The sequence below is a fragment of the Callorhinchus milii genome, unplaced genomic scaffold (assembly GCF_018977255.1).
Source record: "Callorhinchus milii isolate IMCB2004 unplaced genomic scaffold, IMCB_Cmil_1.0 Scaffold15, whole genome shotgun sequence".
NCBI classification, from domain to species: Eukaryota; Metazoa; Chordata; class Chondrichthyes; order Chimaeriformes; family Callorhinchidae; genus Callorhinchus; species Callorhinchus milii.
In genome coordinates this window covers 16,284,247-16,311,443 of record NW_024704756.1, presented here as the reverse complement: position 1 = coordinate 16,311,443, position 27,197 = coordinate 16,284,247, and the positions used below count along the sequence as shown (strand labels likewise).

Sequence of the window (27,197 nt, the reverse complement as noted above, 5' to 3'; positions counted from 1 at the left end):
TCCAAAGGAAGACTGATTTTCGACAATTCTGCGCTGCCGTCAACCACAACAAATAAAGTGGCCTTCAGGTTCAGATAGATTTTGCAGCCCTCAGAAATCACCGTTAGTTAATTGGTTGGTTAGTCATTTATTTAGGAGAGCGAGTGCTCACACTTTGAAGCCAGTTATGTCAAAATAAAAACACTAGTTTTCTTGGGAACGTATTAAATCTTCAATGAAAATAATAGTGTATTTGCTTTCATAGCCATCAGATATTGTCACTTTGATTGTCTCCGTGCAAGAGTTTTCCCAGGGCTGGTCAGGGGCAAAGCTACCAGCCTGGATCTTATACAACTGTTACACAAAGGGTGACCCACAACATAATCCTATCACCTTGGGTTACCCATCAACGCTTAACCGTAAGACACTGAATAATTTAAGACGTTTCTTTTTCTGCCCTCTCGCAAAGGAAGCCATGCCCGATACATTCAAACTACAGAGCACGGTAGACTAACATACAAAATTTGGCTTCCGCTGCAAGTTGGGTGGCGGGCAGGGGGTGGGGTTGAGGGGGACGGGGCGGGAGGGGGGGAGGAGAAAGGAAAAAAAAAAGGTGGAGAGGAGGGGAAGGGATTCCAAATCTGAACCCTCAACTCTTTTGGGTTCTTGTGTATAAACAGAAATATTTGGCGGCTTCAACTGCATCGGAAGCCAAAGTCCCGTAGCTCCACCTAACCCTCGGGCATTCCTAGGGATGACGACTGTTTGGACACATCCAAACTGGGAGTTCTAACCCTTCCCAAACTCAATAAATACACGATTTCAGGCTTGTTGGAGCACGTGGGCAAGAAAGCCTCCGTGGGACTGGCGGGTGGGCGGGCAGGCGGGACATGCTAGCGCTGGCGGTCAGCCAACCCGATGCGTACAGCCACTCCCCCCACCACCAACCACAGCCAAACCACCCCAACCAACGCCGTCCCTCCCCCAACCAACAATCTGACCCATACAGACCCTCAGCCGCCAACACCACCAGAGAAACAAACCGGTTCGATTGGTTTTGACAGGTTAAGATTGGGTGGAATTTTTGCCGGGGAAAAGGGTTGGGAGCAACCAACATGCCCCATCTTCCCATCACATCATTCTTCTTCTCTCCCCCCCACCCAAATCTGACACATGCATTCCCTCCTCCCTGCTCATCCCCCACTCCCCACCCACCCACCCGCCCACCCACCCAAGCAGTCATGCCCGCAGGTAATAAAATAACGTTTTGTGAACCCGTCAAACCTGGATCGCTTCAGGTAAATAAACAAACAGACAAACCATGGCGCAGGTGGAGGTGGGGTGGGGGAAGGAAGGGAAGAAAAGGAAGAAGAGGAAGTGGGGGGGGGGGGCATTGCAAGTCGTGCATAAAAGACAGTGGAGGAAAAACACTGCATATTCGTGTCTGCTTGGGTCCCACACATGCACAGAATCGGAATCTCTGTGCACACAAGCCAACGTCTCATCAAATCTCCCCCAAATTTGGTTAAATTTAAGAGATATTCCCAACCAAACCGCAACTCCCTCCCCTCCGCACCCCCCTCCCGGCCAGCCGCCTCCCAAATAAATCCCCAGAAGCCAGATGCGGTTAAGAATTCCCGATCTGGTGCACATCCCTAGGGATTCCCTGCTGCCGCTAGCCATATCCGGCCTCCTCAGCGCTCTGCTCGCCCGCTGCACGTTAAGGATTTTTTTAAAAAAAACGAATAAAATCAAGCAATAAACCAACCAGTGATCTGTGTGCACTTGTACTGCTTTAGGAGGGGAACCATCAGAGCATATACTGCTGCAATAGAAGTCAAACAGCTGTTTAAAGAAAGGCGAGCGGAATGAGGTGGATATAATCAAGATTAAAAAAAGCACAAACACAAACACTCACACAGAAAGTCTCATATGAAGGTATCACTTCATATCATAGAAGTTACAGCACAGGGAGAGAGAGAGAGAGAGAGAGAGGGCTATTCTGAGGCTGTGCGCTCTACATGTACAAGCGAAACAGATTGGTTAGTTATTTGAATACAGGCACGGAGAGAGGTCCAAGATACAAGACTGCTCGGGAGTGTGTGAGAGTGTGTGTGTGGGGGGGGGGGGGGGGGGGGTTTGGTTGGGAATATCTCTTCCTAATAGTGATCAGCGATGGTTAATGTCCTCCCAAACTACAGAGCAATATTGCTGGCCACCTGGAGCACAGCACCCACGGCAAAGCTGCCCCGGAGCACCAGCCTGGACCACACATTCAAATCCTCGGCTTCTAACTCACGTCACCTGCCCCGGTGGGGGGGGGGGGGGGGGGGAGAGAGAGCTTCCTCTCCATCGCCCAACACAACAGGCACAAACTTACTATCACTCCCCCTCCACCCCAACCCCTCACCATGGCTCGCTACCGTTAACCACCTGAACCACACTGAGGGCCTCTCGCTCAAGAACGTGCGATAATGAGCACGAAACGAAAGGTCCCAAGTTACACTCCTGAGATTTAACAGGATAAGAGCCGACGCCTGCATTAGGCTGCTGTCTCCTCTTCTCCGCCCACCACCACCCCCCCCACCACCACCATCCGCAAACCTCTCCCCCTCCTCAATGGAATCCTCTGGAGGAATCTTACAGGACACAAAATCCCATCAGGAATGTGATCACGTCAGCCTCAGTCCCCTCGGCTCCTCTCCAGTGCCCTCGGCAAACCCAAATCCTAACGGATAGAAGTTGTCCACTGCGTTATATATACTGCAAAGGGTGGGGGGTGGGGAGAAAGGAGAAACAGCGAAAGAAAATTAGGAAAGTTTCCCAGAATTGGGGGTGGGAGGGTGGGAAGGGGAGGAAAAGAGGAGAAAAGGAGAGGGATGCGGAGTTGGCAAATTAATTTCTTCCTGCGATAAAAATTACTGCTGTGTGTTTTATATATATATATATAATATATTTTGAAGTCGTCCATTCTCTCTTGATATATATTATATATAAAAAAAGTATATATAAACGCAGTAAAACTTTAGTAAAACTGACGGAGGCAGAAGCTGTGTGAACATAGGTACCTTAGTGGAGATAAGTCGAGACTAATTGAATACAACAAATATGTATCTGGCAGATCTATAACCCACGCAATCCCAACCGGCCCCTCCTTCTGTCTGTCTGTCTGTCTGCCTCTCACTCTCACACACCACCTCTGTCTGCGCCAGCCACATTACGCTGCGCTCTGCTCCAGTACAACTGCACAAGAGCCTCTCCACTTCTTACCTCCAGAGGTGAAGCTCATGTACTTTTGATTATTGACGGTCTCTTTGGAATCGTAGAACTTGAGGACGTCGAGGACGGCCTGGGGGTTGGTTTTCTGCTCCAGTTTGGTGATGTTCGACGTCTGCAGGAGCTTGGCCCACTGCTCGGGGATTCCCTGCAGCAAAAGCACAAACAAGGACCTAAGAGCCACGCTCAGAGCAGCTGTTGGGACGTCCTCCTGACGTGAAAGGCTCTTTACAAAGGTAACTCTGTATTTTGTATTTGTTGAGAACGAGAGAGAGAGACTGAGAGTCTGTGCGTGTGAGTGAGAGAAAGAGAGAATGTGTGCAAGAGGAGAGGAAGAGAGTATCTGGGAGAGAGCTCCCTTCTCTAACGCGTCATGGCATCTATAGCTCCACCCAAGCCGGGGGTTGCAATCAAGTAGGGTGGAGGGCGAGGGAGGATGGCAGAGAGTGGGAATGTGGCTGAAGGTACGGTTAAGGAGGAAGGTCTTGAGACGGGGTTAGGAGCACAGTTTGAAAAACAGCTTTGCATCATGTCCCCTTTTTCGGGGGACTTGACGGTTGACTACAGAGCTCAGCCACACGGGGGGAGAGGGAAGAGGTGAAAAATGGAGAGGGAGCGTCCACACAAGAGGGAACTGTTCCCTCCACCAGGTACAAATGATTTCCGAGGAGTGGGAGAGATTTAAAATCGAGCAGCAAGACAGCGCGTGGGAGCAGATGCCAAGGTGGGAAATTCACAACCAATTATCTTCAGTAGTTGAGGTGTCTGTACGTCACACACTGACTTTACTTTGATCAGTGGCCACCGAGTCTGACTCACCGTGAACTCTCCTGTGACCGCATCAAATCCCACGTGTATAGTGTGCTCAAAATCAGACGGCAGAGAGATCTCCGGGCGCTCTTTCTCCCTCTTTTTGTTAGCTACACAGAGACACAGACACACACGCACAGACAGACAGAGACAGACAGAGACACGTAAGAGAGAAAAAACACAAATCAAGCACAGTAATGTAACACTGAATATAATGCTGACAAGAAAGTTCCATTGTGTCCAATTATTGCCATTCCAGAAGGTAATGAATGCGACAAAACATCTTTATAATAATAATAATTATTATTAATATCCCCGGCAATTGACAATTCTGTCAACAAATTCAAGACGCCTCAAAATGTGCAAAAGGGAAATGCAGTGGAGCTTTGTGTCTGTATTTGTGGGCACACACACACACACATACAACCCCCTCTCACTCACAACCACACACACAGCACCCCTCCTCCCCCCACATACACACAGCACCCCCCCCCACATACACACAGCACCCCTCCTCCCCCCACATACACACAGCACCCCCCCCCACACGCACACAACCCCCTCTCACTCGCAACCACACACCCACACAGCACCCCTTCCCTCCCCACACACACAGCACCCTCCCCCCCCCACACGCACACACACACAACCCCCTCTCACTCACAACCACACACACAGCACCCCCCCCCCCACACGCACACACACACAACCTCCTCTCACTCGCAACCACACCCCACACAGCACCCTTCCCTCCCCACACACACAGCACCCTCCCCCCCACCCCACACACACACACAACCCCCTGTCACTCACAACCACACACACACAAACAGCATCCCCTTACCCACAGACCCCCCCCACCCACCCGGCCAGCGACACACAGTCGTAAAGTGAGCGACCACTCTCTCTGGAGGATCGTTGACCCGGACACTGGGTGGAGGGAAGTGGGGAAATTGGGGCAACATGACTTTACGCTGAGCTCCAAGACCCCGACAAAGGAAGATACGTTACTCTTATCGCCCGCTCCCGGGAAGATGGAGCGTAGCCGGGCTTTCTTGTTCTTCTCCTCGGGCACCAGGGGCAGAGGCTTGGAGCCATGGTTGAGGGAGGATGAATCACGGTTGTTACTGTTCATTCTCAAGGGAGGTGCTGGTGGTTTCTCTTCAACATCAACACTATCGGACATCTTCAGCAACCTCACGCAAACCTGCTCAGAGACACGAGAGAGAGAGAGAGAGAGAGAGAGAGGGTGAGGTGGGTAGAGAGTAAATATAAAGCAACTCAATATTTATAAGGAACTCGAACTTGTTCAGGTGACGTGACGTTTGCTGGAGTTTGGTTCCAGGGGCGTGGAATGGAGAGCTTTTTTTTAACCTGGTCAAGCCATATCCAGGACTCTAATCCTACATATGTGGTCCCTCTCCTCCCACTCCACTCGAGGCCACTCACCACCACACACACAGTCTCTCTCTCGCTCATCGCCGCCCCCCCACCACCCACCCCTCCATTCCCCCCCCCTCCAACCCACTCGCTTTTGATAGGAGTGATGGGAATAAGAATATTGAAAATGATAATAATCCTAATAGTAATCCTTGCATCTGATACAGCGCCTTATCAAGTTTTCGAGACATCTCAAAGCACTTTTCTTAGATTTCTTAGATCAAGAGATCCGAAAGCTTCAGAACGAACCACCTATGCTCAGAGCAGGATTCCCTTATCCCAGCAACAGTGACTTTACAGACGGTATTCCCAGCTTCCCGAAGGCGCAGACACAAGAGTCGCTCAGGAGTTCTTGAAATTAAGGAACTCCGCAAAATTGCTCCAGTGACTGGGAGCGGAAACGAATAGCCTGTATGGGGGTCTGTGTGGTCGGTGGATCTGGAAGAATCTGTAGTCAGTGAAGAGGTTAACCCAGCTCGGGGTTAACACAGCTCGGGGTTAACACACTGACCACCTCAACGCGATCACTGAATCAAGAAAAACACCTCCTGTTGCTTAACACGTTTCGCCCCCAAAATACACAGTCAATCCACTTAACAGGAAGAGCTTTGAAGAGCTTTGAGACGTCTTGAAGACATGATAAGGTGCTGTATGCACGGATGACGCAAAGATTATTATCATTATTATTATTATCTCAGAAACAAACGTGAATTTTGATGAAGCATTTGATTTTTTTTAATAACAAAGTCAACACGTCTCAAAAGCCCTCGACAGAGAATTGCAGTCAACTGTTTATTTGGAGGTAAATCCATATGAATTGGGAGCGTGTGTGTGTGGGGTGGGGTGGGTGGGGGTAGTGGATGAAGAAGGTGTGGGTGTGGGAATGAGATTGTGTATTCCGGTTTCTCCTCGAGACTCCAGGATTCCTATACGACGTTCATTCCTTCATTCACTTGCTTAGTTACATGACTCAACCTGATTGCAAGATCGCTGCACTGCAGCAAGATCCAACCGGTGCCCCCAGCGCCCCCCCCCGCCCCCAACCGCCCCCCACCCCCCGAGCAAACAGCACCACGTCAGTGACACAGCAACTCACACAGAAAATAATAATCTTCACACCGAGACATCTCAGATCCCTTTCACAGGTGTCTTACTGTAAAGCCCAGTGACCGTTGGATGCTCTCCCCCCATGTGAGAGGCGCTGCTCAAATGTGTTTTATCGTTGCTGTTGTGTTCCAGTTTCCCTAACGCTGGAGGATATCTGCCAATAGTTTGGAGCGACGCACGTACCCTTTCCCAGCAGAGCCGCCGCTGGGAAGCTGTAGAGCACCGAGCCTCCCAGCAGGACTGAGGCGCCCTATACATCCCCGCGGAGGTCACTGGGCTCAACAGCGAGTTTCATATATCTCATCCACCCAGTCACACTTACCAACCAGCTAGGCCTCCTGCTGGAGTGAGTGAGTGAGTGAGTGAGTGACAGGCAGCTGACTGGAATGGAGATGGCTCCTCTCAATTCACAAAGGAAAGGAGAGTAAACCAGATGTCAGATGTACCACATATACAGGAGCTGCAGAACCACTGAGTATTCATTTACAAACACACAGTGGTGTCCGGTTTCCCATCAGAACCTTTCTCTATATTTCCGCACCATTTATACTGACACAGCGGCTTTCACGTCGGGACAACACGCAAGGTCCTGGATAGTCAGGGATTTGGACCCGAGCTGGGGGTTGGGATCAGGAGGGGTGGAGGGCGGGGAGGGTTGGGGGTAGGAGAGTGACCGAGAGGTCCGGTTGAGGAGGGGGGTCTTGAGATGGGCTTTTGAAGAAGCCAGGGTGGGGTATGAGATGGAGGGACTGGGGGATGGAGCAGGCTACGCTGAGTGGAGTGAGCAGACAGGTTGGTATGGAGTTAACAGAGGTAGGGAGGAGCAAGGCAAACAGAAAATGCAGAGATTTGGAGGGGAGGGGAAGATTAGGGCGTGCGATCTACAATACTCATGAACGAGCAGTACAAAGGGCCAGTTTCTCTAATAACTCCTATTTGAATGGAGAGGGTTGAGGTTTGTAGGCGTTACCCACCATTGAATATTGTGATAAAGATTCTGCAATCATCCATTCCATGGCCTTTAACCTTATAATGCTGGAAAATGCACAAAGTTTACTGCAATACCACAATGTGGCAAGTCTTCACCGGAAAGCCTCGCTCCCCCAAAATAGTGGCTTCTCCTTGAACACACAAAACTCAGCCCAAGGTGTGCAGTGCAAACCAACTTTCTGCAGTTGGTTTAAAAGGAATTTGTTTGCCGTTCCTATATTACACCTGACTCAATATTGGTAACAATAACACGGTGCCTACTATTGTGAAAGGTTTGAGAGGAGCCAATGGGATTCGAACCCAGAACCTTCTGACCAAGGGCGAGAGGCTGCAACATCACCAAGACTGCCCCCATCTCCACCAACACCCTCTGGTGGTTGGAACCAGGAGCACAAAACAACCAATCACTCTGAGGTCCATTGTGAAAGACAAGTGGGAAAACTTGCTGGACAGTTTTAGTTAGTTAGACTCCAACGGTTACCCCCAACGCACACTCCGGAGTCCCCAAGACTTGGCTCCTGCCAACCTGTGCCTAATACTTTCCAGAATTAGGTAAGCAGGATGCGTCCCTCCAGGGGGGGAGAGAGAGAGAGAGAGAGAGAGAATGTGCATTCCATTCCAATAAATATCTCTGGTAGTTCCATGTGTAGGTGGGATGCCTGGAATCCTCAGTTTGGTTTGGATACGCTTAACCACGGTGATGGGTTTCCGTGTGTCAGACACCCGGCTGACCTCCAAAAAAATATCCTGTGAAGCATTTTGAGGCCATTTCCTGGGGTGAAAGACAAATCCAGCTGCCAATTTGCACGCATCTTATGCCTCAATCACGTCCCCATTGAGAGGTCACTGTTCAAGGCTGAAGAACTCTATCTTATCTGTCAGTTCTGATCTCGCGGACACTGAGGGAATCTGCCTCTGGGGGTCTGAGCAGCTCTTCGTGTCCCAGCGAAAATCAGGCATCGAAAGACAAACTGAAACGAGGGAACATAGAAACAGGAGGAGGCCATTCAGCCGCTCAAGCCTCTTCCTGATCATGGCTGATCTGTACTGTACCTCAAGACCAATTACCTGCCCTTTGCCCCGTATCCCTTGATACCCTAACAGATATCTATCCACCTCAGTCTTGAAAATGTGAATGGATCCAGCCATAACCCACAGCCTTTTGGGGGTGGGAGAGAGTTCCAGATTCCCATTAGCCTTTCGGTGAAAAACTGCCTCCTGGTTTCACTCCTAAACGGCCTGGCTCTAATTTTGAGATTACGCCCCCCCACCCCCACTGTTCGAGGTTACACTACCAGAGGAACATATTTCTAAATGGGCTCATTAATAACAATATTCAAAAAGAGACAGAAGTTTTCAGCAAATAGAATTACAATGCTGTACCCACAAGCAGAGCAGTCAAAGAGGGAAATTGAATAAATCTTTGTTGAAGAGTACGGATAGACTCTTTAGACCAAAAGTAGTCTAACTGAGGTTTAGTCTCCCTCCTTTGTTAGCCTGTGAGCAGGCCAAGCCTCAGCTGTGTGAAAGACGCCTGCAGGAGCTGGCCTGACAAAATGCCTCATTCCATTAGTTTCAGCGAGCGCCAGCGCAGACACGATGGTTGAGAGAGCGGGGAATGGGGTTAGAGTAGAGAACTCCAGTGGGGGAGCGAGCACCAGGACAGAGATGGTGGGCCAAAAAAAAAAAAAGCTTTTTTTTGTGCTTTGAAACCCTTTCTCTTTTTGAATAGTACCAACCTACGAATCGTGTCCACCTGAACAAACCAATGTTAACGTCTCACCCAAAACACAGCACCTCTGACAATGCAGTACTCCCCATCTCCCCCCAACTACTCCCTCCCCTGAGCATCAGCCGAGACTGAGCTCAAAGACCCGTCGTGGGGCTTGAACCCATGACCTTCTAACCCGGAGGCGAGTGCGTTATTGTACATGGAACCTACAACATAGAAATCGACAAATGCTCAGTGCAAAGATATACAGTACATATAATACACACTATATATACATATATATATATAGGGACTCTGCTGTGCGCAATTGGCTGCCATGTTCTGCCCACAAAATATACAGTCAATTTACCTTACAGTGCATTCTGTGAAGTGCTGTGAGATGTCTCGAAGACCCGATCAAATGTAAGGATTATTTATATATATATATATATATATAGATATAAGATATGTACAAGAAAGCAGGGATAAGAAGCAATGAGCTCCAAAGCACTGAGTCCTTGAAGAGTTAAAAGTGGGGGAAGGCTTTGCAAATCAGAGGGAAAGGTAATCAATGTGGCAACTGTTGTGATCTATTTATTCACTAAAAGACAGGCAGTAACATCCGGCAAACAGGAGAGGTGCACAGTGCCAGCATTGGCATAACTCCAGTCCCCATCACCCCCCACCCTCCAACACACACCCACACATAGCATAACCCTCCCACCACACTCTCCTCCACCCCCCCCCACACACACTCCTAGCATCCTCCCTCCTCCATCGCACACACACATACCAACACACTCCACCCTCCCACACACACACACATACGCACACACACCCCAACAGACACCAACAGAAAAAAAATGTGAGATTTTTTTTTAAATGAAAGGGAAATTTGCTCTGATTTTATTTGGGAAAGAAATGAGAAATTGGGGGATGGGGTCGAATATGCAGACCTGTAGCCACAAGCCAAACGAGCTTGTTTTCTTAAGAAAGAAACACGTCACTAATTATTAATGGCATGGTGGGGGGGGGGGGGGAGGAACAAAAAAAAAGGAGAGAGAGAGAGAGAGAGAGATAGGAGCTTCCCTGAGCGTCTCGCTCAGCAGTCATGCAACGCAGTGAAAAAGATTTTCAAAACAAGACCCGTGAATGACATGCGTGGACGAGAGAGAAACACACACACACAAATAAATATACATCATATATATATTTATGTATTGTGCGTGTGTGCGTGTGTGCGTGATTGTGCGTGTGCCTGTGTGTGTGTGTGTGTGTGTATGATGCGTGTCATTCATGGGTCTTGTTTTGAAAATCTTTTTCACTGCACAGTATGGTATAATATGTATATATAGTAGAGAGACAGTAGACAGAGAGAGAGAGAGAGAGAGAGAGAGAAAGAAAGAGTGTGCAAAATAGAGATAGAGACACAGGGAAATAGAGAGAGAGTGCAAAAAGAGAGAGAGAGAGAGAGAGATTACCTGGGGATGGGGAAGCTGCTACCTCTGCCATTTTAAGCACTCATGCAGGTTCCCACAAGTTTGGCACGAAAGGCAGAGCTAACGCAGCCTCAGCGGGCAGCTCTCACTCTCTCGCTCGCTCGCTATATTGAACACACTGGATTCTAACCTTAATTTGTCAGCGGGAGGGAGGGAGGGAGGGGAGGAGATGGCCCGACTTGTGCTGGATGTTCTCCTGTCAGTGGTGGGGGGGGGGGGGGGGAAGGGGTTTGATGTCATTTATTGATGCTGGGAGATTGGGCTCTCTTTCTTCTTACCCATCGCGCGCACACACACACACGCGCACACACACACACACACACGCACACACACACAGACACAGACGCACACAAACCAACACACACACACACAGACGCACACATACACACACACACACACAGACGCACACACACAGACGCACACATACACACACACACACACACAGACGCACACACATGCACACAAACAGACACACACACACACACACACACACACACACAGACAGACACAGACACACAAAACGCCAATGGCGATAAGTTTAAGATGACGTCACCCTCTGTGCCTCAGTCCCTACGATTGGCTGAGCAGCTGTTGGGAGCTGAAGGACGGGCTCTGCCCGGAGGTGGGGGAGCCATCAGCACCACCCGGCATCATTGACGGTCGTCGTGGAAACAGCCCCCCCCCCCACCATCCCCCCCCACCATCACCCCCCCCCCCCCGTCACCGCACCCTCTCGCCCATCACCCGGGCACTTTACACCCAGACTGACAACAAGCTAAAAGGTTCGGCAGCTTATATATTAATAACAAGACACACGCAGAGTAATAATGAAATGTCCGTCAGTGCAAAAAGGCAGCCCTCTCCCCCCCCAACATTCCCCCTCCTCCTTCCCCCCCATATTCCCCGCCCCCCCCCCCCCCGCTGCCCCTCCAGATTAGGTACCAGGCAGCACTTACTCAGTGGGTTCATGCCATTCACAAAACAAAAAGGCGGTGGGGCAAAAGATACCTTTAGGGGGTTGTTGATGATAATAATAAAATACAATAATCTTAGCACTCGGTGTGTCTTTCGAGAGGCCATCTCCCAAAGCACTCCACAGGATCTCACTGTGAACCGTAGTGACTGGGTGTTGTGTAGGGTTACCCAGCGGAACACTCGTCTACTTAAGAGCAGCCTAAATTTTCCGTGAGTGAGCCAAATAAATATATATACACATACATATATGGGGAAGGGTCAGGGGGCGATTAAAAAAAGAATAGTATTCGGATGAGTGTCTAGAAACCAGACTCGGAAACGGAGCAACAATCCAATTTCACGGAAGGATTCAAATATTCCGCAACATTACGACTTCGACGTACAACAAGGTACGGATCGAGCCCAGTTCAGCCCTCGCTGTTCGCACCTTCACACAAGCGAGGGATATTAATGATAATAAACCTTGCATTTGATATAGTGCCTTATCGCGCCTTCGAGTCGTCTCTAAGTGCTTCACAGGATACACTGTAAATTGAATTAACTGCACATTTTGTGGGAGAAACCCGGCAGCCAGTTGTGCACCGCCGTGTCCCATAAACACCCGTGGATTATTGACGCCCTGGAAAAGCAATCCGCCAATCGACTTACAACTGGGTTTCCCACATACCGGGTAAACAGTGGCGTGTGGAGTAAGGAAATTTGCCTTACGTTTCGCCCTGCCCCGCCCCGCCCGGGAATCGAACCCAGGTCCCCTCACTTGCGAGGCGAGCGCTCTAACCATCGTGTTAATACACTTATTTCTCCAGCAAGCGAGTGTTTTTCCGGGAGGCTGTTCCGAGACAGTTCATGGGCAGGCGGCAACATTACCCCACTAGCGACTGACAACCGGTGACGTGAGTCTCTGCTGTGCGATGCGCTGCGGGCAGATGAGTGCGCCCAGAGGGGAATTACAGGTGTCCCCGAGTGTGTAATTAAAACAAAGATTAGTTATGTAATTAACCAACATCTCGGTACTTAATTACATTAATCGAGGGCACTTCGAATTCCCTCCGTACGCAACCATCTCCCCGTGGCACGGTATAGACCTCGGCTTACAAAGGTTTCCGAGTGCTCCACACGAGGAGTAACCGCGCACAACGCACACCCACACCCTCGAGCGCAACTCCATGGGATCACAGACATGGCCAGGTTTATTATCAGAGCGCACAGTAAACGCGGGCCCGCTCCATGCAAATACTGTTCCACTTTCACACCAGGGGAACAAAAGGGACATGGAGGGAGTCTGGAGCAATAGAGGAGCAGAGGCCTTGGGGATGTGGTTTGTGGGAGTGAACCCTGGAACAGTCAATAGCGCTCTTGCCTCTGGGTCACGGGTTCAAAGGTAATGGGCTCAAACTCCACATCAGGGGCTTTGAGCTGACTGTCCAGGCTGACTCCCCGGTGTGGTGCTTGGGAGGTGTGTGTGTGTGTGTGTGTGTGTGTGTGTGTGTGTGTGGGCGCCGAATGGAGATATCGTTCCAATGACCCTTCAACTAACAGGAGCGAAGGGAGAAAGTATCCATGATATACAACGCCTGCATTGCTTTGCCCATTAAATCGCAAGCTGATGCCTGGCCAAGAACCAAGGGAACAGAAATTAGTTAACACACACGACGACACACACCCCGACACACACACACGCACGACATGCACACATACACACAACACGCACACACACACGACACGCACACACACACAATGACTGTTTCGCCCACAAATATACGGTCAATTCACATTACAGCCTATTCTGTGAAGCGCTTTGAGACGTCGAGAAGACGTGAAAAGCGCTATTTCAAATGCAAGGATTATTATTATTATTTATTATGACACACACACACACACACACACACAAAAATCTACAAACGATTTGAATAGCAAAATAATTCACATTTGAATATTCAAATCGTCATCATCACCAATTGTGTAAATGCAGAAGCTGTAAAGTCTGGTCAGGATACGGTAATGTTACTGGGAACAAACTCAGGAGTGCACCGTGAATTGGTGAATCAAAAGACAGTTGAGCGGCTATTCTGCCTTTTACACACTAATAAACCTTGAATTTGACACCCGCAACAGTCCCAGTGAGTTGCTGACAAGTGTAGTGACTGGGAGTCTTGTTGGGAATGCAGCAGCTAAAATTTGTGCACAGCAATGTCCCACAAACAGCCATAAAGTGACTTGTAAAGTGAATGATTCACCTGCAGTATCGTCAACCGAGAGAAACTCTCCCTTCTCTTTTGCAATAGTTGTGGGATCTCTGACGTTCTCCTGAACGGGGAATTCCTCCTGACGGGGAATTTGCTTTAACGTCTCATCCGAAGGATGGCACCTCTGACAATGTGTCGCTCCCCTCACCCAGCACCGTAATGGAGTGTCAGCCTAGGCTATGAGCTCAAAGTCTCCAATATGGGGGCTTAACCCCCACATTCTTCGAACCGCCGGAGTGGAAGACTGCAGACAGAACCCAACAGGTAGGGAAAGGGGGTGGGAAACACAAAAGTGTACAGGATATGTTTCAACCAGTAGGGTAATCTATTCGAAGATTCGAAGCAATATTTGTTTAGTTCTGAGCAAACAGCAAACTATAAAGCAACGTGGGCAAGTCACAAAGTCAGCACTTAACCCTTGAACAGTACAGGTCTAGCTGCAAATTTCTTTTTATTTTTGATAAAAAGGGAGGGATTATTACCTCCAAAAAGTGATCCTCCAAACGACTAACAACCGGGATTTACTGCCAGGTGAACAGAGACGTGTGGAGTAAGGAAACTTGCCCAACGTTTCGCCCTGCCCGGGGAATCGAACCCGGGTCCTCTCTTGCTTACGAGGCGAGCACTCTAACCACCGAGCTACAGTACAAACGTTCTTCCATACACTCCACGGCTTGGGTTTGGTTACCTCAATAATATCTGATACGCTGCCTTTCATGTCAGGAGCGCGTACATCTCAGAAAGTGTTTCGTAAGGTTCATTGCAATGTGTGCTCACTGTGTAATGTGTAGGCAAACACAGCAGCCAATTTGTGCACAGCAATGGCCCCAAACAGCCATTAAACAAGTGACCAATCTTTTTTTTTAAATAATCATGGGTACGGTTAGCCAAGACATCAGGAGAGAGAGAGACTCCCATCTCTTTGCGAATAGTGCAACAAGATCTTGAACGTCCACCTGAACAGGCAGATGGGGACGTCGCTTTAACATCTCAACTGAAGAACGACACCTCCGACAACACAGCACGTGACATTGGAGTGTCAGCCGAGCCTGGTTCAAAGTCCCGAAGTGGGGCTTGAACCCACAGCTTACTGGCCCACATCATGGACTTCACACCACAGGCTTGTGAATTGACGGACACAGAGTATCTGTGAAACGTTACGTTACGCTCACAAAATATACAGTTAATTCACTTTACAGTGTGTTCTGTGAAGCGCTTTGGGACGTCCTCCCGACGTGAAAAGCGCTATATCAAATGCAAGGATTATTATTATTATTATTATTATATACAGAGCTTTGAGACGTGATAAGGCGCCATATCAAATGCAAGGATTATTATTATTATTATTATTATATACAGAGCTTTGAGACGTGATAAGGCGCCATATCAAATGCAAGGATTATTATTTCTCTCCAGGATCTTCAAATCTCCTCCAAACCAGCTCCCTCCCCACCCCCCCCACCCCCAGCCTTGTACTAATTTGTTGTAGCTGTAAGTAGCTGTTTAGGGAAGATAGGGAACCCTATCAAGGAGAGACCGGCTGGGAGGAATTATCGAACCAGATAGCACAAAGGATGAACATCAAGCAAAGAGGCGACCATTGAAATCTAGGGCGTCCCAGCTTTTAACAGAGGCATTAGTTCTGCTCCACCAGCACACCAGGCCCAGCCACACGAGGAGCATGAGGTAATCAACGTGGTGTTTAGCCAAAAAAATATTTACAACCGAAACAGAGGAGGGAGGAATGCAAAGCAACCGAGCGTGTGATTCCATGTAAGTGTCTTTCTCTCTTGGTCTGAATCCTATTACACTACCTACTCTACCCCGAGACAAGTCTCCGACCAAACCCTTCCCAATAATCTACCTCAGCAACCCTCCACATCGACCTTGGTTTCGCCCACGAAATATAGAGTCAATTCACTATATTCTGTGAAGCGCTTTGAGACGCCTCAAAGATGTGAAAAAGCGCTGTATCAAATGCAAGAATTATTATTATTATTTTTACAGTTCACACCAGTTTATTGGGGAAGCAATTATTGAGGTTTATTGGGAAGGCGATGCCTGTCGCAACTAAGATATTTAGCAATAATGACACATACCACACACACATACGCACACGATTTGCTGACCTTCCAGCCCTCCATTCATGATCAAGCAATCAGCCATTTTTCTGCTCCCAAACTTATAACCATAATAATCCTTGCATTTATTATGGCAACTCATTGCGTTACCTTGTTTTTGCTACGACATGAACTGCTACAGCACCTGTCGTGCCCAGTAATGTCCTGAAGAGCTTGTCAGAGGTGTACATTGGGAAATTCCCAGTTCTAGGAACCAGCAATTAGGCTCATAGAGAAACCCACCTAAACAGGAAAATCACGTTCCGCAACCACCAATGCATCTTCCATACAGGCGGCTCAAATCACATTGGATCACCAGTTTGTGATGTTTCACAGCTCCGCACTGGTGGGAAATGAGTTGTTGGGAGCGAGTCTCCATTCGGTCACACAGACCTGAAGCTCCAACTGGTTTAACGTTAACTGATGGGTTATCAGCCACAGTCCAGGCCGACTCCTCCAGTGTAGGGAAAGGGCTGTGTTGTCTGGGTAGACGTTAAAGATCCTGCGGCTTTATTTGAAAAACGAATCATGCCAACAGCCCCCCCCGCCCTCTCCCCTGCCCCCCCCCCCCGCCCTCTCCACTGCCCCCCGCACCAGCCAACAACCCCCCAGACAAAATTGATCACAACAATTTATTGTTGCATTTGATACAGTGCTTGATCACGTCTTCGAGACGTCTCAAAGCGCTTCACAGAATATACTGTAAAGTGAATTGACCGGATATTTTGTGCGTGAAACACGGCAGCCGATCGCACACAGCAGCGTCCCACAGACCAGCTTATTATTATTATTTTTTCTTGAATATTCAAATGAGAATTATTTTGCTATTCAAATCATTTGTAGATTTTTGAGTGTGTGTGTGTGTGTGTGTGTCTCAAAAAAGTGATCTGACAAACGACTAACAACTAACTGGGTTCCTACTTACTGCCGGGTAACCAGAGGCGTGTGGAGTAAGTAAGTAATAAAACTTGCCCAACGTTTCGCTCTGCCCGGGAATCAAACCCAAGTCCTCTCGCTTGCGAAGCGAGTGCTCTGACCACTGAGCTACAGGACTCCGTGATTCCCTTTAATGGGAAATCCCGCGTGCCAATTGGCTGCTGGGGTTTGCTACAACACAGTCACTACACTGCTACAATTCCCAGCAATTCCCTGTGAAATAAATTGCTGAGGTTTTGTTCTGAATATCTGTAACAAACGTTAACAATTCGAGAAGCCATTCCTCGTTCCCCATGGCAGCAAATTTCTCTGACGAGAAAGCTGAACAGACAGCAAAGTCCGCTTGCAAGGCATAGTGGGAGTGGTGGGTGGGTGGTGGGGGGGGGGGGTGTGGCTTTATTAATAAAAAGATTAGAAAGTAGACATATTAAATCCCCCCACCCCGCCGCCATCATTTAAGCTTAGCACCTGCCATCCATCCACCAAGCTGTCGTTGCGAGCTCACAGGCTCTTTAAAGATGACACAATAGTGCACAACCCCCTCCTTCCCCCCCCCCCCACCCCCACCACCAATCCCAATACATAAAACATACACCCACCACTCGGGCTGTGCTTGTGGCTCAGCCCCCAGCTGCTAAAGCTCCACAACTTGCACCTGTTCACTCGTGTTCTCTTTCTCTCTCTCTCTCTCCCCCCCACTACCTCTCTCTCCTCTCCCCCCCCCCACCCCCACATCACCCTCTGGCAACCCTCAAGCTTGCAGCCTGGCGACCAAAGAAAGCTCCTCGACAGACCTTGGAACAAAAGCTCTGACAAGACCCCATCCCTCTCTCTAAATTAACTCTTGCAATACCAAAAAGGCAGCTTACACCAAATAACACACACATATATATATATATATACACACACACACCGCACACTTCATCATGTACAGTGTAATGCACGACGGGAGTGCATAAATATCATCAGGATCCCCTTTAAATGCAAATTTAATTTCTCCCCCCCATCCCCCCACCCTCAAAAAATACTCAAATTAATTGGTCGCTCGTCTCATTATTTATGGCACGGATCAGCTGCTGGATTCACTCGTACATCATTCATTTAATTTCTTATTAATTACATTTTTAAAAAGCCGTTTAAGATCTCGAGGGCGTATTTTTCGTAAAAGTGAGAGAAGGCGCTGTTATTTATAATAAAAATAAAAGTCCCTCTCCTGCTCAGTCCTGTCCCAGTTCATATGTATGAAGCACTTTGAGACGTCTTCCCAGTGTGAAATGCACGATATAAATGTAAGTTGACTGGGCTAACTCTCTGTTCATTTGCAGCAATCCACACGTAGCAAAGCCCCATAAACAGGAGAGAGGGTTGACCAATTTTATCTGGTTACAAATGGGCTGAATGGCTGTGTGTAACCTTTCTATATATGGGAGGTGGTGAGATTTATTGTTAGGCTTTTCTTACTGTGAGGCATGTTTGACCAAACTCCAAGGTGCAGTTTATTTTGGTCACTGGGTGTCTGTCTGACACAGGGCGGAAACCGATAACCGGGCTTAAAGCGTATCCAAACCAGGGAGAGTCACACAGGGCCACGGAAAATTGCGTTCACGTGAACATTGCCTTGATAACGTCACAGAGGCACGTCAGATACTGTGCGGGGGGGGGGGGGGAGGTGGGGCTCACTAATTCAGTGAGCAAGTAGTAAAATTATTATTTTGCCCGCAAAATATAGTCAGCTTGGAGACGTCTTGAAGACATGATAAGGTGCTATATCAAAAAGGATTATTATTATTATGAAACAGGTTCTCTAGGGAGACAGTGGAAGCAGAAATTTGTTATTTGTTTCAAGAACAAATGAGAGATTTCTGCTAGAAAATAATATCTGGGGAACAGTGTATAGTTTGGGACACGACATGTCAAGCGACTGCCAGGATGGTGGAAGGCAAACTCCAATTGATGGACCTTGGGTCTTCTTTTGCCAGCAAATTCCTACGTGCGGGGTTGGAAGAGGAAGATTTTTTAAACCCGAGGGCTCGAGCCAGAGGGATGAAAGGGGGGGCATAGTTGCTGAACGTTGGGTTGCCAATGGTGAAGACATGGGGTGGGGCGGAAGAAATGCATATAGCAGGCCCGACTTGGGAAGGTGCAGATGGGGAGGGAGGTGCTGGGATTTACAGGCTGTAAATGGCAGTGGGGGGTGTGGGGAAGACAAATAGAGGAGATTTCAAAGGCCTGTGAAAAACACACAACACAGAATTTCATTTAACGAGAATTTCCTGTGGCAATCATTGAGAGGTAACGGGAGCAAATGGCTTGGGCGCAGATGGAAGCAGGACATTGATTGTTTCGCTAAGTGGTTTGGTGGTTAAGCAGTTACTTGGTCGCCAGTTTAAAAAAGAGGGCGAGAATTAGTACATTGTGCGGACTATGTTGTCGAAGACGCAGTCTTTCTGATGAGACGTTGGAACCGAGAGCCGTTCAGTGTCCTGTTCAGGTGGATGTTAAAGATCCCGCGGCAGTATTGGAAGAGAGAAGGGAGTTTTTCCTGGTGTCCTGACTGACAATCCACCCCCCCCCCCCCCCAAACCCCCGAGAGAACCCCCTGGTCGTTGATGTCATAGCTGTGCAAATTGGTTGATATAGACTGTTACCCAAGCAGCAATTTTGTGTGAAGTGAGATGAGACACACAAAACACAGTCACACCACTTTACAGCGTAGCCTTCGAGAAGGTTTGGAACGTCTCAACGATGTGATAAGGCACTACATCAAGTGCAAGGATTCACTATCATTGTGGGCGCTGAACACCTACTGAAGAAGTCCAAGTCTTATCCCTGCAGCAGGTTAACACAGCAGTTAACTGGCGAGACTTGGGCTAAGCTGTGGACACGAGCGAATCGATCCGTGATCATTACACGGCCAAGCGAAGGCACGGCTAAACTACAAACCCCGACCGAATAAATCCCAGTGGCAAAGCCTCCGATTTATTACTGTTCTGAGTTACGGCAGGGAATAAATCTGTAATGTTGGTGCCTGCAATCTGCTGCCTTCACAGTGCAGCGGAAACACAGAGAATCTGCACCGACCATCGGTACATCTCCTCACCTTGGGCTCCAGGCTGGCAGTCAGCTCTTAAACCAACACGGCCTGGGGGCAAGGCAGGCACATGGGCTTGTTTATCGAGGTTATTCTTTAAATACCACTAGCGTCCTCTCACCTCTTGTCAGAAGGTAGTGGAATTCAAGCCCCACGTTGGGTACTTTGATCTCACAGTCTAAGCTGAGGCTCCAGTTCAGTGCCGGGGGAGGGGAGACATCTCCAGATCGTCAGTGTCACCTTCTTAGAGAGGAGATCATGCGCCGAGGACCTGTCTGTGGCCTCTGTTGGGATGGACATTAATGATCCCACGACACGACTGGAAAGGAGATTTCCTAGTTTGTCCTGGCTGACGATCATTAGGCCCAGATCACAAAGGCAGCCAATGTCCACACAGCCAATCTCGTCTCACCCGAAGGTAGGCACCTCAGACACTGAACGCAGTGCCCGGGCGGACATTAAAGACGCCTCGATATGCAGTGGCCGACAAGAACAAAGAGCCCTGAAATCACGGGTTGTTTAAAATCACTAGTTTTGTAAACGAACGTGATGAGCCCGGCCGGTGTTCAGCACAAGGTACAGGAGCTCTGTGCCCCCAGCCCCAGCCCAGACACAGGGCCCCAATCACCAGCATTCTGGGGTAGGCCACGGGGGACACCAGATGGTGCCTGGAAGAGGCCAATATTAGCATGTGAATGGGTACTTGAGGCCACATATTGCTAGTGAACGCTTTTCACCTGCCACTGAGCTCTCCTCTCCGTCCCTGAAAATCTCCCCATTCCACACGGCCTCACAATCCCATTCATCGACCAGAGAAACAAAGAGACACACGCACACACACGTACACGCACACACGTGCACACACGCGCCCATAGCTTTCAAGAAGAACAAACTCTTGTTTTTAATTGCACCTCATCACATATCTCAATATACCACTTTACAGTAATTAGTCAATGAATAATAATATTTACATTTGATACAGTGCCTTATCAAGTCTTCGAGAGGTTTCAAAGTGCTTCACAGGATACACTGTAAAGCGTAGTGACTGTGTATTTTGTGGGCAAATCTCGACAGCACAGCAGCATCCCACAGACAGTCGTGGATTGAATGACCAAGTTAGTATTATTTGAAGGGATTAATATTCCTGGAAAAGCGATCCGCCAATCGACGAACAACCGGGTTCCAACTTACTGCTCGGTAAACAGAGGCGTGAGGAGTAAGGAAGCTTACCTCAGGTGTCACCCTGCCCGGAAACCGAACCCAGGTCCTCTTGCCTTCGAGGCTGGTGCTCTAACCACTACGCTACAGGGCTCCACGATTTCTTTTGTAACGTTTTTGTAGGCAAAGCGCACCCCATCTTGTGCAGCCGCAACATCTCACAAAAAGGCACGAATGGCTAATTTAATCAGGAGGATCTCCGACTGCACCAGGAGAAATTCCCTTCTCATCACATGGTGACATCTTTAACACCCATCTTGATTTCACCCAACACCTACAAGCTAAGAGACGTCTTCAAGGGCTTCATAGGGAATTGCTATCAACAACAAATTACGTTTACACGGTGTCTTTCACCCTGGGAGGTTGTCCCAAGGTGCTGGACAGTCAGCGATTTGGATCTGAGCTGGGGGTTGGGATCAAGGAGGGGTGGAGGGCAGAGAGGATGGGGGTAGGAAGGTGAACGAAGGCGCGGTCGAAGAAGAGGGTCTTGAGACGTGCCTGGAAGGAGGCGAGGGAGGGAGCAAGGCGAAGGGACTGTGGTGTAGTGGCTGTGTTAAACAGGCAAACAAAACGTGTGACTCTCGCTCCTTTTCTTGCCCCCAGGGACATGTTTACTAGCCGGATGTTTATGGATCAGCTACAGCTGGGATAGCACAGTGCTCCCCTCAGCATGATGGTTTGTCAGCATTAACATGTCGCTGGATATACACACCCAAAACACAGCCACAGACCAAGGGTCAGAGATCGGGCCTGGCAGAGAAATGGGTGAATTTCCATGTGCAACACAGTAAAGGTAGCGAGAGACAAGGTGGGGGGGGGGGGGGGGGGGGGGGGCGGGGGGAAAAAGATGAAAAGTCACACAGTGGCCCTGGCAGCGGGGAATGGCCGAGGCAGCTTCAAGCACGGCAAAAGGAAAATAAAGCCTCAGTGGGGGAACAGGGATGAATTATTCAGGACGTTCCCAGAAGGGAATGCACACATACTCCCCTCTTTCAAGCCCCCTCTCTCCCCTCTTTCAAGTCCCGCCTGAAGACTTTCCTGTTCAACCGTGCGTACGGTCACCTCCTGCACTCGGAGTCAGGCCCTGCCCCTGTTTAGCGCTCTGGGTGGAGGGTAGTTATATAAGGGCAAGTTGTTGATGTTGTTGTTGTCATCGTCGTATGTGGCAATTGATTTACTTGCCAGCCGCAGGCCTCGGTAGTACATTTGACCCAAAGCGATGTTTTTTTGAGTATGTTACACCTAAGTGGATGAAATTATAGGTGGCCAGTCTCGAGAAGTACCCCTTTGACTGCGCTTTCAACACAGACAGACACACAGACACGCACACTCACAGCCCCAGCTCACATGTCCAGTCAGCAGTGTCGAATGCTTTGAGACGCTGCTTCCGACAGATCAAGACAACAGGGGAAATTTAAGATCACTTTTCCCATAGAGTAACAAGGAGCAACACTGCACGGAAACAGGCCATTCGACCCAATTAGTCCACATCTCCGTTTAAACTCCACACAAGCCTCCAATTCAAAAGGGAACATCAAATACAGGCACAAGATCAGCCAAGAGCGGGTCTATACCTCGTCTATGTAATTGCCTAACTCTCCTGCTCCACTCAACAAAAGCAAGTGGATTGGTTTCCTCTGTGTAACTGCGTGTAGTGTAATTCGATAGAGCGTTAATATCATGCTACATGAATCTTTTAAACGTAGTGGCTGAGAGTTGATTACACTGATGTCCTGCGTGTTTAACTGGTCCATATGCACACTGCACACTTGTGTGCGCACACACACGCGCACTCCGGACACACGTGCACACACACCTTGCACGCAACGCAACAACATTTGTGTGTCCCTTGAGCAGCAGGAAAACCTCACAATAAAGAGGCTCGAGGTGGCAAGAAGCACAACACCAAGACAGTGCGATCGCACTAGCAACCGGTTTTGGAGACAAGGAAATGCTACGCCCACGGGTGTGGTTAGAACTCAAATCCACACTTTCACCAGGACAGAGCAACAACAACAACAACAACGTGCAATTTTTACAGTGCCTTTTACGTCAGGAGGACATCCCAAAGCGCTGGGCAGTGAAGGGTTTGCAACTGGGCCTGTGGGTTGGGATCAGAGAGGGGGAGGATGATGACTGAGGGCATAGGGCCTTTTTTTAAAAAAAAAGGAGAATTTTTTTTCAGAGAGTCACAGAGAGAGAGAGAGTGGTTAGAACACAGGACATCCCATCGAAAACACTGGAGCCGAAACTGAATCCACAATGGTTTTCTAGAGTGAATCTCAAACCCAAATACTTGAAAAGGAAACATTTCAGAAAAAGAGGGGAAAGTGGGATTAACGCGAGCAGATCTTTCAGAGAAACCGGCACAGGCACGAACGATGGGTCAAATGGCCTCTTTATGTGTCTGTCCTGTGAGATTTAGGAATCCAAGTGTCACGTGTGTTCCAAATACTGAAAATGTTTAATATGTCACAAATTGCCAACATTGTAGCTCAAAGTCCCCATTAAAGAGGATATGAGTAACCGCGACTGTCTTCTTTCAAAATCGTTTCCTGATATTCATCCTCTTCCTCTCCTGGTCCTCACTCTCTCTTCCTCTCCCCCCCACAACACCATAAATCTATACCCACGGTGGTAGAGCTCGCGATTTCCCAGTTTCACTGTGAACACATGAAGCAAAACCGTCTCTCGGATTGGTTTCACCAAGTTCCTTTGTGTGACCTGGCTCCAGATAACAGTACCTGTTCACCACAAAATCCCCCCCCTCTGGAAACACTGGCCCTTCCTCTCCCTCCCACCCCACCGCCCCCCACACCAATCCATCCCTCCAAGATGGCAGTCAGTCACTGCATCGCCAGAATGTGCGATTATTATGAATAACGTTTCTAATCCTTCCATTTGATCCAGTGCCTCCGTCACATTGTCGCAATGTCTTAGGCGAGCGCTTCGCTGAAAGTGTAGTGACTGTGGCAAAAGCAGCAGCTCAATTTACCAATCCCAGGGAAGGGGGGGGGGGGCAGGGGTGGTTGGGAGGGGGATTGTTAAATTAATTGTTGGTCAGAACATCAGGAGAGAGAAACTCCCTTCTCTTTTCGAATGATGCCATGGGATCTTTAATGTCCACCTGAACAGGCAGACGGGACCTCGGTTTAACATCTCACCCGAAGGGCAGCACCTCCGACGATGAGAATACCCCTCCACCCCCAGCGCTGCATTGGAGCGCCCGCTTAGATGATGTGATTCCCAGTTCCAACGTGGGAGCTTGAACCCACAACCTTCTGACTCAGAGTTGGGAGAGCCACTGAGAGCCAGGCTGACACACTCTTTCATAAAAATAAAACAGTAAGTTTTTGTTAGTCCGCCACAAACTTACAGAGAGTCACACCCTCCCCCGAAGCCGGCCAACACCTTTGTTTCAGTCGTCCCCAATAAATATTAACAAGCAGTTTCGATACCAACACTGCCCAGAAAAGCTTCACCCAGCAGGCAGCGACTCCCTTTAAACCCTCAATCATAGGTTCACTCATCGTCATAATAATAATAATATTAATAATCCTTGCATTTGACGCAGCGCCTTATCAGGTCGTCGAGACGTCTCTAAGCTCTTTCATGGAATATACTGTAAAGTGAAGGGACTGTATATTTTGTGTATGTTCATTCATTCATCAAAAAAAACCGTACAAGTCGTTCACGGGCCTCAGCCCGATCCTTTCTGTGGGGAAATTTATTCCTTGTTACAAAGAAAAGAACCACCCCCCCCCCCCCACCAATTGATCTGCAACATGGGCCCATGATTCATTCATAAAGGGATGAATCAATCAATCCTCTCTTCCTTCATCAACACAGGTGTCCCTGGGGACACAGCCCTCCGGTTTTGGCAGCCGGTATATAGCTGGGGACTCATTATAATACACTATATATGTATATAATATAATAAAATATACGGGGTGGAATCTTCAAGAGGGACTTGAAATAAGGTGGTTATAAATAAGAAAAAAAAATGATGGAACATCAAAGTCTCATCTGACATCACAAATTCGCAATGCCAGGCTTACTATTATAATTATTATCATAAGCTTCATTTTTTAGAAAAAAATTAAGATGCAATAATCTAAAGTTGAGACAACTTCCTCAAAATACCAACTGCTGGTGTTGGTGGGGATAGGAAGAGAGAGAGAGAGAGAGAGGGGGGAGGGGGGAGATGCTTTGGTCATTGAAAGCTGCTTTTTCTCCTCTTGCCCAAATGATTCCCCCCTCTCTTTCTCTCTCTCTCTCTCTCTCTCCCTCCAAACCAGTCAACCACAACACAAGCAGAGAGGAATACCCTGCTCTGAAAGAGAGAGAGACACACACACACACACAGAGGTAATATTTTGAAGCATTAAAACCATGACATCAACCCCCAATATTCCCCAAGCCATCCTCTCTCCCTCACCCCCCCCCCCCCCCACACACACAAGGCAACTCTCTGCTACCAGCCCCCATCTCTCGCTCACGTCAGTATTGGTGCAATTTACCGCATATTAAAGAGAGAGAGAGAGGAGGGAGAGAGATAGGGGAGAGGGAGAGGAGAGGGAGAGGGAGAGGAGAGGGAGAGAGATGGAGGAGAGGGAGAGAGATGGAGGAGAGGGAGAGAGATGGAGGAGGGTTTAGATACAACACATAGCACAGATGGGTGCAAAAAAAAAGGGAGACAGACAGAGAGAGAGAGGGAGAGAGAGAGAGTGAGAGCATTGGAAGCAAATCTGATTCCAATCTCTCTCTCTCTCTCTCTCGCCCCCAAAAAAAATCCTCTGCAAAGAAATGGTATAGATCTCTCTCTCCCCCACACCCCCCCCCCAAAAAAAAACAGTCTCCTCCCAGAACTAGACCCAACACGAGACAGACAGACCCCCCCCCCCGGGGTGTGAGCTGTAACAGCCTCTCCCCGACGCGATGTGATGTGTAATGTATTGTAATGTAACGTTAAGGCGTGAAATGAACGAGGAAGTGGGAGCGCTTTGGGGCTACAGAGCGATACAGTGTCGCGGGTCACAAATGGCCACAATGTCGCGGGTCAAATGGCCACAGTGTTGCGGCCCAAATGGCCACAGTGTTGCGGCCCAAATGGCCACAGTGTTGCGGGTCAAACGGCTACAAATGTCTCTGGTCGATCCCTCTCCACCTCCGGCAGCCGCTCACTCGCCAGTGACCACTCTCACGTACCTTTCTCAATCCCTCTCCGATCTGTAGGTCTCTTTCCTCATCTCATCTCTGCTTTCTCCTCCTCGAATGTAGTCTCTCTCTCTCCTTTCTCTCTTCTTTCTTTCTTTCTCTCCTCTCTCTTCTTTCTTTCTTTCTCTCGCTCTCACTCACACACACTCTCTCTCTCTCGCTGTGTGTGTCTGTCTGTCTCGATCTCTTTCTCTCCCTTTTTTTTATTATTATCCCTTTCTGGATGGTGGACCCGAGCGGAAGTAAAACCTCCAATTGTGTGTCAGTCCAATGGAAATCCAGCCCCTACCCCCCCCCCACCCCCCCCCACACACACACCCACCCCACCCCCCCCCCCCCACACCCCCCCCCCACACACACACCCACAACCCCCCCCACACCCCCCCCCCCCCCACACACACCCCCCACACACACACCCACAAGTCCCCCCACACCCCCACCCACACACACACACAACCCCCCCACACACACACAACAGACACCCCCACCCACAACCCCCCCCCCCCACCCACAACCACCCCCACACACACACACCCCACCCACAACCCCCCCCCCCCCCACACACACCCCCCACCCACAACC

General features: G+C 49.0%; 1 protein-coding gene across 3 annotated transcripts in view; it reads right to left on the bottom strand.

Moving 5' to 3' along the window:
- Positions 1–26,721, bottom strand: part of LOC103178926 (serine/threonine-protein kinase PAK 3) — a 36,013-nt gene extending 9,292 nt beyond the window's left edge. Inside the window, exons 1-5 of one of the 3 annotated variants that reach the window (XM_042340624.1) lie at positions 26,607–26,721; positions 5,077–5,272; positions 4,075–4,175; positions 3,250–3,403; positions 1,748–1,804 (exon numbers count right to left, since the gene is read on the bottom strand). In XM_042340624.1, coding sequence (XP_042196558.1) covers positions 1,748–1,804; positions 3,250–3,403; positions 4,075–4,175; positions 5,077–5,251 — 487 coding nt within the window. In that variant the 5' untranslated portion in view covers positions 5,252–5,272; positions 26,607–26,721. Of the gene's footprint in view, positions 1–1,747; positions 1,805–3,249; positions 3,404–4,074; positions 4,176–5,076; positions 5,273–14,024; positions 14,296–26,606 lie in introns of those variants that run through there. The other 2 variants (XM_042340625.1, XM_042340626.1) reach the window with 2 other exon arrangements.
- Between the last annotated feature and the right edge of the window lie 476 nt (positions 26,722–27,197).